At 39.3% G+C, this 14,849-nt stretch overlaps 1 protein-coding gene across 1 annotated transcript in view; it reads left to right on the top strand.

Moving 5' to 3' along the window:
- FREM2 (FRAS1 related extracellular matrix 2) overlaps nt 1-14,849 on the top strand; it is a 151,461-nt gene that overhangs the window by 107,847 nt on the left and 28,765 nt on the right. Inside the window, exons 7-11 of the mRNA XM_008692266.2 lie at nt 8,544-8,693; nt 10,564-10,773; nt 12,181-12,378; nt 13,154-13,318; nt 13,864-14,046. Coding sequence (XP_008690488.2) covers nt 8,544-8,693; nt 10,564-10,773; nt 12,181-12,378; nt 13,154-13,318; nt 13,864-14,046 — 906 coding nt within the window. The remainder of the gene's footprint in view (nt 1-8,543; nt 8,694-10,563; nt 10,774-12,180; nt 12,379-13,153; nt 13,319-13,863; nt 14,047-14,849) is intronic.

Below are 14,849 nucleotides of genomic sequence, written 5' to 3' on the forward strand. Positions count from 1 at the left end.
TGAAGTGTAAGTCCCTTCTGATATCGTTCAACTACCATAGTCCCCCAAAGCAGCAATGATAATGAATTGGTTATGTGTTTATGGCAACTTGCTTTTTTTTTGTTTTTTTAATTAGCATGGTGTTTTCAAGATCTGTCATTTTGATGCATTTAGATGAATATGGTTTTTTGTTTTTAGTTTTGTTTTAGTATGGTTGGCATACAGTGTGACATTAGTTTCAGGTGTACAACTTAGTCATTACATTTAGATGAGTTTAATTATCCATTCCCTCACTCATGAACATTTGGGTTTTCCCCTTGTTTTGTAAGTATATATAATGTTGCATTAAACATACCTGTAAATGTTTCTAAGTATACATGCACAAAACTTCTGTAGGATAGTTACCAAAAGGTGGACTTGATGAGTCATGCTGGATTTACAATTTCAAGTTTACCAGATATTGCCAAGTCTCTCTAAAGTGATTGAATCTATTTGCACTCCCACCAGCAGCATATGACAATGTCTGTTTTCTCATCCTGTTGAATGAACTATTTAGGTTTTGCCAATCTTATGAGTATTAAATAACGTCTCATTTTAAGGTTATTTACATATAACAATGGAAGTTTCCTCTTCTGAGACTTGAATGCTTATATAACTCCAATATTTCCATTTGCTTTTAGAATTTTTGCTATGGGGTGCCTGGGTGGCTCAGTCAGTTAAGTGTCCGACTCTATATCAATTCAGGTCATGGGATCGAGCCCATGTCAGGCTCTGCACAGGGCGTGGAGCTTGCATAAGATTCTCTCTCCCTCTCCCTCTACCCCTCCCCACTTGCATGCACACTCTCTCTCTCTTACTCTCTAACTAAAAAAAAGACATTTTGTTATAGATTCATAGGAGTTTTAATTTATTCTGAATACTAATCTTTTGTTTTGGGGAGCATGGATTCATACATACATTATGCAAAAATTATGTTGCAGTTTTTTTTGTATTTGTACAAATTGTTCATCTATCATTTTCTGAGAGTTGTGCAATAAAAAAACCACTCAAATTGTAGATTAATCAATATTTTCGTGTAATTTTGTCAGTCTTTGCTTTACATATTTCAATTCAAATTCAAGATCATTGTATAAACTTGGTGAACTGTCTTTTTATAGAGTTCCTCTTTATTAATGATTTTCTTTAAATCATATTTGGACTTTAGTTAATACTGCTATTGAAAAATATCAACTGTGACTATCATTTATGCCTGCAGTTAATAGGTGGATTTACCAGCATATTTTATTGGTTCTTGTATATACAGTTCTTCCCTTTGATTTATTTGTTTTTGGTTTTTTTCCTGTACTTTTTTTTTTTTTTAAAGATTTTATTTTATTTATTTATTTGACAGAGAGAGAGACAGCCAGCGAGAGAGGGAACACAAGCAGGGGGAGTGGGAGAGGAAGAAGCAGGCTCATAGCAGAAGAGCCTGATGTGGGGCTCGATCCCAGATCGCCGGGATCACGCCCTGAGCCAAAGGCAGACGCTTAACCGCTGTGCCGCCCAGGCGCCCCTTTTTCCTGTACTTTTGGCAGTTTCTCAGTGTGCATCTATAGATGACTAAAAACCTCTTCATCTTTGTTGCCTCGAAATATCTATATTTTGCCTTCACTTTTGAATTATGCTTTTGTTTGGTTTCTATGACTCAAATGTTGAATCACAGCCCATCTCCAGACTTCAGAGACGAGCACGACCACTGGCTTTGGCTCCACTCACCACTATGATGTTCTTACCTTTTTAGTCCACAGAGATGTTTATCTTGTTTTGAGCACAGCTCTTCTTTCCTTATCAAGTATATTAACAATAAAGGGGCACGTCATCAAAGCTACCAAAAAGAAACGGCATATTACCTTTAATTTTAATCTATCACTGCTGCTGGATTAGAGAGTGTAAGATATAAAATCACAATCGCCTTTAAGCAGATGTCAGGGTCTCTACTAGCTCTTTTACCTAAGAGGAAAAAAAAATTAAAAAAAAAAAAAGAAAAGAAAAAAATCAACTAGTAACCTGGTATTTCATTTTTATGAATGAATTGTAATTTATTTAACCAGTCTGCTTCTGATAGATTTGAGGATTGTTTCCAGTTGTGCCCTGATACAAATGAAGTATAATAAACATACATACGTATGTATCTCTGTATACTTATGTTAGTATTTCTATATGATAAACCTTGGGAAAACCCTATTTTCTAAATCTATCGTTGCTGCTATATTAGAGAATGTAAGATATAAAATCACAAAGTTGCCTTTAAGCAGACGTCAATGTTCCGATAGTTTCAGGTGTACAATATAGTGATTCAACACTTCCATACGTCACCCAGTGCTTGAAAACCTTTGTATTATGACCCCTCTCTTACCTCAGTTAACATAAGTTAGTTCAGTTGAGGTCTCGGGCTTTGTCTGGGTGTCCACCATGTCCCTCATGTGTGACTTTGGACAAGTCTCTTAACCTCCTTAATCCTTAGTTTCCTTCTCTGTGAAAACAAGATTAATATGGTACATATCTCATAAGGTGATCATGAGGATGAAGATATTGAATCAAAACAATTAGTGTGATATCCAGTAAGTAGTCATTATTTGCTAAAGACATGGAAATGAGCTAAAATAACGTACAGATGGCTGACACCTGTAAAGGTTTTTAAAAACACTGGTGCAGTGTGAGAGGGGGTCAGGATATATAGGAAATGTCTTTTCCTTCTGCTCAATTTTGCTGTGAACTGAAAACTACTATAAAATATTTTTCATTAACAAAAACAAGAAAGAGAAACACGTGCCTGGGGCGCCCACTGGAAATTCTAATTCCATAAACTGGAGGTGAGGCCTAGCATCAATTCAGTTTTTAAATCTTGGGTGATTCTTCTTTTTTTTTTCGTTTTAAGATTTTATTTATTTGAGAGAGAGAGCACAAGCAGGGGGAGGGGCAAAGGGAGAGGGAGAAGCAGGCTCCCCAGTGAGCTGGGAGCCAGATGTGGGGCTCAATCCCAGGACCCAGAGATCATGACCTGAGCCCAAGGCAGACACTTAAGTGACTGAGCCACCTAGGCGTCCCTGATCTTGGGTAATTTTGATGCACATGCAACTCGGAATTCCCTGGAGGCAAAGCATTAAAAAGAAAGAACCCTCTTTCTTTGAGTTCACTATGATTCAGTTCCCTTTCCCCTTGGACTTCCTCCAGATCCAGAAGGCAGCCTTACAAAGTCATTTTACTACAAGGACAACCACTTGCTCCTTCTTCAGAGGCTTCTTAACTCCCATTACCTGATGCTAAGAGTGTACTCTTCTTTGAAGATTTATTTATTTATTTATTTGAGAGAGAGGAAGAGACGGGAGAGGGCAGAGGGAGAGAGAAAGAATCTCAAGCAGACTCCTCCCCTGAGTTCGGAGCCCAATGCAGGGCTCAATCCCACAACCCTGAGATCATGACCTGAGCGAAAATCAAAAGTCGGGCACTTAACCGACTGAGCCACCCAGGTGCCCCAAGAGTGTAGTCTTCTAACTCACCCACCACAAAGATGTATTTATTCATTTGTTCTGAAAAAAAAAAATCTTATTTTATTGATTGAGCACCTGCTGCCAAGCATTCATTACATTAAGTGTTGGAGAAACACCAGTGAATGAAGGAGGCTTCATTCTTCCCCTCAGAAAACTCGGAGACCCCACCTGTGGAGAGAGTGGGGGCTTTGATAGGGAAGACCGAGTGCTTCTCAGCACAAGTACTTCTACGCAGAAGCCTGGAAGGAGCAGGTGTTACCCCCATGAGGAGGAGGAAAAGAGTGTGCAAAACTATGGGGGTGCTACAGCAAAGCCTGGAAGCAACACTTTGAAGACATTCAAGACACTAGACTGTTGAGCAGAAGGGGGCCTAAAATGAGACCTAAAAGGTAAACTGAGACCAGAAGTTCCAATGTCTTGTAAACCATGTTAAGGAGATTGTGAACAATCTAAGAACCGTGAGAAACACTGACAGGTTTTCTGTAGCTGGATTACCATGATGAAATTCACTTGGAGGGATGTCGTCTTTGGTTAAGAGCCTGGTTAAGTGGCTGTGGGGGGGATTAAAATGGCCGGTGTGTTGGCTGAATTTAGGGAAGTGGCACTTGACCCCAGAGAAACCAGGAGCAGGCAGTGGAGGAGACTCTACTGACTCTGGAAGAAGTTTGCCGCGAGGCGCGCAGGGCTGAGTAGGCAGCTAGTTCTCAAGGTCCAGAGCTCAGAAGAGAGGCCTGAGTTGGAAATAATTTAGGGAGGTTTCTTTGTATTATTTTCAGCACTAAGCCGAAAGACAGCATGAACGCGCTTGCATTTTGTTCCATTCTAAGCAAACATGTTAGTTAGGACTACAAAGCTTCCTTGACTGATGGTCCGCGTACTCGTGAGTAAATAAGATTTGGCTCCAGGTAGCAATTACTTCTGGCACCTATTTCTTTCATCTCATGAGACACAATGTAATTGTAAACATCAATCTAGACACCATAGACTTAGCAAGCAAAAAAAAGTTTACTTTCTCCCTGTGGGGAAAAACTTAAGTTATTTTCCCTTTGTCTTTGTTGCGGGTGTGTGTCTTACATGGCTTGCCAAGCCTCCTCATCAACCACATTTGTAAGAAACAGGATCCTATCCCTGCTGTTGGTGGGGAAAGTAGCCCCAACCCAGAAAAGCACGTTAATTTTTGTAAGTGTGTAAATTCTTTACAAGCGTGTTATTGTTTAATGAACTAACATAGACTCTTCTGTAGTCAATACCTTCATCTGTGCCCTTTACTTAGAAGAGGAACACCACAAAGGATACAGAGAAAAGTTTGGCTTCCCTTATAAATTTCACTAAGCTAAATTAAAGCCTCCCTTGCACCGCTCACACACACACTCTTTGGGCATAACTTACCTTTCCTCTGCAGAGGGAGTAAAGGTGCGTTCTGGAGTGTCATTAATGGGTCCTGGAGTGGTGAGAAAGAACTGTTTTATGCTATTTTGTGGCGCAGACTGTAGGATACATGGCTTTATTAGATTCTTCTCTCATTCCAGGTCACAATATCAGCCACTGACTGTGTTCTCCGTTAAGACTATGAACTTACACAGCACAGCGCCTAGTCGAGATCTGATTACAGAATAAATAGGCTTTTTCTAAAGTACCTGAAGTTGTAACGTGGATCTTTACAAAACTAACAGACAAAGGTCTGCAGTGAACTTTTAAGAGAAACCAAGCTCCTAGACAAAAACAAACATGTTGCCGAAGAAAGGGGAGTTAAAATCTTGCTCATGAATTATAGTAATTTCCCAGAACAAGCAATTCTTCTGGATTCTGCGTAGGTATCCTTCAGCTGTTGGCAGTCTTGGTTTATTTATCCTTTGCTTCCTTTCACTTGCTTATTACCTACGCATTAAAATGTTCCCGGAACATCTTGCCATTTATCCTGAGTGATTATAACTCAATTCACTGCTTGAAGGATTTTTAACTCATTTATATTACATGAGATTCTGTCCAAATGGTAACAATTATAAACAATATTTAAGTTGTAGAAATTTTTGACGAGGTATTGAGAAATTGAAATAATAATAAATGATGACGATTTTCAGTGCTCGGTCAACCACACTGAACAGATAGAGCGGTACTAATGTCTAGCCACTTATTTTTATTCATATCCTAAGAAGCTAGGCAGTTAAAAAGAATTGTTTTCTTATAAAAACTATTGAATTGTGTTATAAGCTTATCATATTAATCACTCTATACATTCACTGCAATGATTACAACTGATTAATAGGTCGATTTTCCAGTTGTCATCAGTGAAGCATAGGAAGGAGAGGAATCACATAAATCTTCCTATTTCCAACAAATTAATTTTAAGAAAATAAATATCTGCTCTAATGCCTTCTATTGGTTGCTGCAGTAAAATTGAGAGGTTTAGGATTAAAACATTTTTCCATTTCCCCTCTTTCTTTCTTCTGCTGGAGGTAATAGCATACTATACAATAGACAATTATGATAATACTGTTTATATCAATTTGCATAAATCATATTATTTATTGCACTGTTACATGTGCCAGACCCTCTCATCTCTCTCTTCTTTTCTCTCTCTCCTCCTCTGCTACACACACCACACACCCCACACACCCTACACACACATCCCCCACATACCACACACTACACACACAAACACACACAGACACCTCCCACACACCTATTAAGCTATATGTGTCAGACACACAATTCATGTTCTACTGTGGTAACTATTATCATTACTCTTTATGCTGATTGACAAGTTGGATAATTTCCAGAGTACTGCATAGGACTTTATAAATTTTCCCTTATATGAACTACCCATTGAGCTATAACATAAAAAAATACTCGACGCATTGTTGACAAAAGGAGTCTGAACACACACACGTTTTGCATCAGTTTGTCTCTGAGAGCCCATTCGGTGTGTAACAGTCATATTCCCTTACATGATTTAATCCGTCCCACTCCTATGTATCTGTGAGGAGGAGGGAGATGGGAAGATAGGAGGTGCTGTTATTACCTAGGTCCCCCCCTCCCCGTAAAACCTCTCAGTTTTACTTCATGGCTGTCTCCCATAACTCAGGACCTAATTTGTATGACGATATGGTTTGCCAGCAGCGTGAAGAGACAGGGATCACTTTGGATGCCAATGATCAGGCCTCCGTAGTAATGTTAAAAGCCTTTGAAAACACGTACAGATGTGCCTGGTTTGGCCATCTGGTCAGAATAAGCATTTTCAGAGTTCTGCCTTCACCTTTGCCCCCTGCGTAGGTGTGAGAAATGTGAGGAATTTATTGGCTTCTATTTGAGGTCTGCCTTGACTAAGGTCAATGAGCTGACACCTTCATGTGTACACACACACTCACTTGCCCCAACACCGTCCAAGCTGAAAGGATGAGAAGGAGGCGAAGTATGCCCTGGGCAGATTTGTCACCCTGTGAACCAAAATATGCAAACAAAATTTCCAAGGTGGTTTTTGTATTGTTCAAGAGTTCAGGGGAACTTCATGCTTTTTATTATGCCCCCCCCCACATGAAAAAACAAAACGTAATTTTCTAGTTTTAATAAAGGTAATTTATGTGGGTCAGAAAATAAAGAATTTATGCTCAATTTATTTTTTTTTAAAGATTTTATTTATTTATTTGACAGAGACAGCCAGCGAGAGAGGGAACACAAGCAGGGGGAGTGGGAGAGGAAGAAGCAGGCTCCTAGCGGAGGAGCCTGATGTGGGGCTCGATCCTAGAATGCTGGGATCACACCCTGAGCCGAAGGCAGACGCTTAACCGCTGCGCCACCCAGGCGCCCCTATGCTCAATTTAAATAGCGCATGAAATAGATTGCTTTTGTTGTAAACCATGACTGTAGGGTTTTGCTTGATTTTTGTGTGTCTAGATGCTCTGCGACATGATGGTCATCTCTTTAAGGGTCTTGTGTTTTAAGAACATTGATGAACTATGTGACCTTCGAGACTCAGTCCTTTTGAGTCTTGTGAAACCAGACGGAGATGACTAAAGTGTCTCAAGTCAAAGGGCGAGCATTCTGTGTCTATACTCAATATATCTTTGTCAAGGTTTGTTTATAAAATTAACTCAGAGTGGGTAAAAATACACCCTCTATATTATTTCTACACTTTCTTATGGCCTATAAATATTTCAAAGTAAGCTTTTTTATAAGTCAGCTCACGAATTATCTCTCCGTGTCCCTCATTATTTGGCTAACTGCTACCCCTGTGACTTTTGGCAGCTGTCTCACAAGATAAACCCTCAGTCACAGGAGGAATCAGAGAGTGATGATGATTGGATCAATTCATCACCAATACCGGAGAAAGAGTCTCCAAAGCATGTGTCCTACCTTCATGACCTAAGTCACATCATTTTCATACATGTTTAAGACAAATCCCTTGATAGGAGCTTATTTCTCCAGTGGAATCTCAGTTGGTATAAGGCACCCCCAAAACTCTACAGGTAACCTACAGTCATGTCCGGGTCTTCCCTAAAGTCTTCAGGACTGGTAATCATATATATGTAGTCTAGTTATGCCAAGAGGTGCTAATTCTGCAGTGGTGATTATAGACCCAAATACGCTGGATTAAGGCCACATGTAATGGTCCAGAAAATGTCATCATGCGACTAGTCTCCAGTGATGATACAATGAACAGTCGGACCAAACTTACCACAGTTCAGCCTGTGTGTTTTGTTGCCTTTGGGGGAGTATGTTACCAGCTAAACTGAACAGGAAGTACATTTAGAGCCACTTATAATCCCACAGATGCGGGACAGAGTAACTCAAGCCTCAAGATGAGAATGTTCCATGAGGCACTTAACCATAGTATTTTTGGTTTTCAGCAGAGGGCTTTTGACCTGAAAACTATATAAATCTACAGATAAAAGGGTTGTTATCTTATTGAAAGGAAAAAATATGATAGAAGGGAGTCAGTAAAAGGAAGCTAACTCTTCTCTGGAATTCCGCCAGTCAGGCTTGATGTGGGGGGAAAAAAAATTAACCACCAGGGCGCTGTTTCCTTCTTCCCAGAACCTGTCTTCTACTTCGGCGAGGTCGAGTACCCTGTGGACGAGAGCGCCGGCTACGTGGAGGTGCGGGTGTGGAGAACAGGCACCGACCTGTCCAGGTCCTCCAGTGTCACCGTGAGATCGAGGAAAACAGATCCTCCCTCTGCTGACGGTGAGCCGTTTCCTGTGGCAGATCTTCTGATTGTTCTCCTGGGTTCGACTCACCTTGACGCAAAATAAAGCTAACCTGTTTCACGCCCATGAAGGCAGTCTGGATGAGCAGAACTTTTTCTGAAATTAGCATCATGTCGTAGATAGGTCTAGGCTCTATGTATTACGGTGAGAAAATACATTGAAAAGCCACAAATCGGAGGCTACGTTGCAAACATGTGAGTCAGTGACCCTAAATTCTAAGGCCTGTATTTGCTCTGAAATTAGCATCATGTCGTAGATAGGTCTAGGCTCTATGTATTACGGTGAGAAAATACATTGAAAAGCCACAAATCGGAGGCTACATTGCAAACGTGAGTCAGTGACCCTAAATTCTAAGGCTTGTATTTGCATGAATTTGGTTCTCTACTCTTGGCAAACCTAACATGGTTGACTATTATGGCATCGGTATGCACGAGAATGATCATGCTGGCCCCCCTCACAGAACTCTTATGACGTGTGAGTGTCATGCAGATATGCATCTCCAACTTGGTTCAACCCTCCTCATTTTAACCAGATGTCCTCATTAATACTTCAGATCCAAAGGCGTTTTCCACACGTCATTATGTAAGCTACCTTAGCGGGACACACTTGCCTTTTATTCTGGAGTTTACACCTCCAAAGAGTTGATCATAAAGTTTAGGGTAAACGTAGGATGAGAAATTTCCTTTTTTTTCTTCTAAATTGCCAGCAGTGCAGACTTTCTTTCTTATGTGCACACACACATCATATGCACATCACACACTTCATAAAGTTTAGGGTAAACGTAGGATGAGAAATTTCCTTTTTTTTCTTCACTTCACACACTCATCACACAAAGCCAGCAGGGACAATACCATGTAGTGGAGCCAGCATAATGCTTTGCATGAAGTAAGTGTCCAGTAAGCATTTGATTCACCGAATTAGTTATTTTTTAAGAAAAAATTCAAATCTGAGAAAGAGAGAGAGGTGAGAATAAAGATGAAGAAGCAGAGGAAAGGAAAAATACAAGAAGAACCACAAAGAGATTCAGATAGAGATTTTAAAAAATGAATTAAGGTCAGATACACTCATAGATGTGTATTCAGAAGTGAAGAGAATATATATAAAATGAGGGTTAGAAGAACAGAAGGTATGAAAACAAAGAAGCAATAATATCAAACCCTTGTCACCCACTCCCAGTCTTTATGAATATGGTGCCTAAAGATTGACAGTTTTGTTTGTGACTACTTTAGACATAAATGGAGGTGCCAACACTAGGTTTGCACCCCAGGGTCTGAAAAAATAAGCCAAAAATCAAATATGTCTTTGAGAATAAAGGATTGCTCTCTTTGCCTAGGGTGAGTGTAGGCGGAGCGTGTGGGACAAAAGCTTATACCTGAAATGTGTTTCTTTAGCCAACAGGTAAACACACACCCAAATAGGATATTCTCTGTAGCTTTGGAAAATAAATACAGGTATTTAACTGATGTTAACAAAATTTAAATGTATGTATTTCATAGGTGATTTATGATAATCACATATATGATTGATGTGCTGATTATTTCAGACCTAATTTTTATTAGCTCCATTCAAGAATTCCAAAATAAAGATAGAGGGATTATATAATTAAAGCCAAAATAACTCACTAGACATAAATAAAATAAAGTTCAGAACCTGACCTTTGTTCTACCATCTCGAAAACCAATATGATACTAATCCTTTACATTTCATTAAATGTATTTTTCTGTGATGTTATACTGATCTCTCTGGTTTTTTTTAAGAATCATAAATAGATCTACATAATCTGCTTCTCATAATTTTGTTTAGTTTAGTCAGTCCCCAACTGAAAAATTCTTTTGTTATGCGTATAGCTGGAACGGACTATGTGGGAATCAGTCGGAATTTAGATTTTGCACCTGGAGTCAACATGCAGACTGTTCGTGTTATCATCCTGGATGACCTTGGGCAACCGATGCTGGAGGGAATTGAGAAATTTGAACTGGTGCTTCGGATGCCTATGAATGCTGCCCTCGGCGAGCCCAGCAAAGCCACAGTGTCCATAAATGATTCTGTCTCCGATTGTGAGTGTTTATTAATTGACAATGATAAGTAAAATGGTAAGCTAGAGTTTATATACACATTAGGCAAAATGACGAACTGGGGTTTATATACATGTAAAAGTTTGCTAGGGCTGCCATAACACAGTCCTATGGACTCAGAAATTCCTTGTCTCACAGTGCTGGAGGCTAGAAGTCCAAAATCAGGGTGTCAGCAGGGTTGGTTCCTTCCTGTGGGAAGGATCTATTCTACGCCTCTTCTTTGGCTTGTAGATACCTATCTTGTCCCTATGTGTCTTTATATCTTCTATGTGTGTCACTGTGTCTAAATTTCCCCTATTTCTAAAGACAGCAGTTATATTAATTAGGACCCATTCTAATGACCTCGTTTTTACTTGATTACCTCAATTAAGACCATAGCCTCAAATAAGGTCACATTTTCAGGTTGTGGGGGTTAGGACTTTAACCTATAAATTTAGAGGGGAAGCAGTTCAACCCATAATAATACCTTGTCTGACCCTGTCTTCTTTTCTCCTTCTGACCATTTTACTAAATTAGGCAGTCTCAGAAGAAAACTTTTAGTCTTCCTTTCAAATTAAATTTTAAAAAAGTGAGATTGCCAGCAATATCTTGATTGTGTCTCAAGAGTTCCCTCACCATAGATAGGTGGAACCGCATGTAATGGTCTTTTTCCACTTCTCAGCACAAGACTTTCTGTCATCTCCTCACACTCAGACACTCCTGAAATTTCCCTAATAAGGTGCCAAAAACATAGTTCTAAGACAAGCTGATGCTGGACACAGGGTAGGGCTCTCTGACACATCCTCAGAAGGAATTCTGAAAAATTTTCAACCATGATGATCTTGACATTGCTTGGGAGAGCGTAACCTATTGTTAATGAGACCTATATTTAATTTACCCATCATCAGCATCACTTAAATATATACAGAATATTCATTGTCAAAAATATCTTTTATATACATTTATATATATAAAATACTATATTCATTATCAATTTTTCTAACACGGTCTGGGTAAACTACGCTTCTAATTGTGTGCACAATATTGAGTGTTTTTTGGAAATAATTCAGAAATTATTCAGAAATTTCAAAAATTCTGAGAAGCTCATGATTAAGCAACACATATAGATACGGATATCTTAAAGTCTCTGGTTTTATCTACTTTTTAGCATTTTACTGCATCTGCCTACTCCGTGAAATAGGCAGAGCAGAATTTCAAAGATAAGAAAATCAAAACAATTTATTTAAGTGATTTGCTTAAGGCCAAAACATTGTCAAGTGACTGGATGGAAACTGGAATCCAATTCTCACTTTTGTTCCATTACTCTTTCCACTAAACCTTGCTTCAGAAATGCCTTTTCCTTAAGGAAATTTCTGTTCACCTTGATCCATATATTTGTTTACTTTGCAGTGCCTAAGATGCAGTTCAAAGAGCGCATATATACTGGCAATGAAGACGACGAGCAGATAGTTGCAATGATCCACAGGACTGGAGACGTTCACTACAGGTCTTCGGTGAGATGCTACACACGGCAGGGGTCTGCACAGGTGATGACGGACTTCGAGGAACGTCCAAACACTGATAGCTCCGTCATCACATTTCTCCCTGGTAAGGTGGTGGAGCTTGAAATTTTTATTTGGAATTTGAGGAAGCCAAGTTGTTAATGAGAAATACACATCAGGAAAATACACATTCTTGACCTCAAAAGCTTGTGATGTGGTTTTGTGTGCCCTATGTGATAATAAGGTGAAATAGATTGTAACAGATTGAATCAGTGGCTTTCTGGTGTCTGTATCAATTTATGAATTAGTTTCTGGTGATGTATTGTTTATTCAAAATGTATTTGGTGGCAAATGTATAGATTTCCTAATGCTGGGAGATAGTGTTCAAATGAGAGAAATACAAGGAAATAGAAATCACACTTTTAATATGAATTCAGAGCCTTAAAATGTTCGATCACTTTGATCCAGCAGTTGTACTAGAAACTAGTCCTATGGTCAGATTAACTCTGATCATCCTGTACAAGGTGTATAAATTTGCTTCTTAATCATAATTCTAGAAATTCATACATAAAATTGGTATTTTCTCTTTATCCCTTGTTTTCTAAGATGACCGACAGAACTTAAAAGCAGACACTGAAGAAATTTCCTATACAAATCAGGGCTCTCATTGCATATGTTCAAACATTTAGTCATTCGTTCAGCAAATACTTATTGGAGGCTGATTACACACCAGATACTCTTCTTTGCGCTGTCAGTACAGCAGGGAAAAAGATAACATCCTTGCCCGTGATGCTTATGCCCATGTATCCTTTGGGGCCTGGGATGTGATTGGGATGTCATGATGGGACATAACTGATATGCTGTCATTATCATTGCTCCAGGTGAGACAGAAAAGCCTTGTGTCCTTGAGCTGATGGACGACAAACTCTATGAGGAGGTAGAGGAACTCCGCCTGGTTCTTGGCACCCCACAAAGCAACTCCCCCTTTGGGGCTGCAGTTGGAGAACAAAATGAAACTCTGATAAGGATCCAAGATGATGCTGATAGTAAGAAGTTATTTCTTATCCTCACCTATAAATTAAGAATTGAAACCCATCTATGTTAACATTTTAGGTGGCTCAGAAAATAACCCCCTCTTTCTGACAAGGGTTTTAAAGCAACTGAGAAATAGGAAAAAAGACTAAGACAAATGAGGAATCAAATGAACAATGAAAATTGAAAGTTGATGTTGGAGAATATGCTTTACATCTAATGCTAAATCCCACATGTCCATACCTCCCGTAGGATAGAGGTAGCCGCAGGTCAGCACTTTCTCCCCCCGCCCCCAGGGACCTGCTCCTGCAAGACTTATGGCACATAGAGGCTGCCCGGAGTACATGCTCTCTGGGGCTGGTTAATTCCCAAGGAAGGAACTGGACAATACACACTCAGTTTCTCCTAATCCACTCACCAATATTGATGGGTGAGGGGACAGAGAGAAGCCAGGAGTGTAATACTAATTAAACTCCACACATATGGAAAGAAACATTAGAAATGAAGAAAAAAGCATTTCCTTTACATTTTAATTTGTCCATGTTTCCCACAATTTTAGAGACTGTTATTAAATTTGGAGAAACCAAATTTAGTGTCCGTGAACCCAAAGAACCGGGACAGTCCGTGGTTGTAAAAATACCAGTGATTCGCCAAGGAGATACTTCAAAAGTTTCCATCGTGCGAGTCCACACCAAGGATGGCTCTGCCACCTCTGGAGAAGACTATCACCCTGTGTCAGAAGGTATGGGGGTTTCCAGGACCTGCCCCCAGGTGGGTGGTGCTCACACTCTATATTGGCCCTGGTGCCCTTGAGAAAAAGAAGAGAATACCCAACTGAAATAAAATTAGACCTACTCCTTTACATTAATCTGCGTCAGAAAAATAATGGCAGTAGAATTTAGTTCCAAAATTTTCCTTTTTGACTTACAGGGCTTATGCATGAGGACCTAGGGAAATTTTAAGAACATAGATGACCTTACGTTCTGAGTCTACTTTAACTTTTAATAGGTTTTACCTTCATTATGGTAATCAGATACTAAATATCTATTCTAGAATATTCTAGTACACTGAAAATATGCATGGTAGCTGATATAGTTTTTTAGTTTATAGAACACCAACGATCTAAAACTTAAAGGTAGAAAATTTTGTGTTAATGGAGGGCAGTAAAAGGCTGCCAACCAAACCATTTGGAATGCCAACCAAAAAGACCATGAATTTTCCGGGCCTTAGGATTTCATTATGGATGCTTTTCATCTACCCCCCCCCTCCTCCTTCTAATTTTTGGACCATTTCACCATTTATTTTTATGAGTAATTAATACAAATCAGCTCTTCTCTGTCTCTTTATCAATTATTTGCTGACAGAATAGATGTAAATTGATGTGCAAAGTTCAGTTTATAAATTACGTAGAGTTCTACTTATCCACTTTGTTTCTAGTTTCCTACTTCTTACTACCAACAATCTTTAGTTCTTGATCATAAAGCTCCAGGCATTCATCTTGATCTTGTAACTTGTGGAAAAAAAAAGTTTAGAAAGTGAAGGGTA

Source organism: Ursus maritimus, unplaced genomic scaffold (assembly GCF_017311325.1).
Source record: "Ursus maritimus isolate PB19 unplaced genomic scaffold, ASM1731132v1 scaffold_10, whole genome shotgun sequence".
NCBI lineage: Eukaryota > Metazoa > Chordata > Mammalia > Carnivora > Ursidae > Ursus > Ursus maritimus.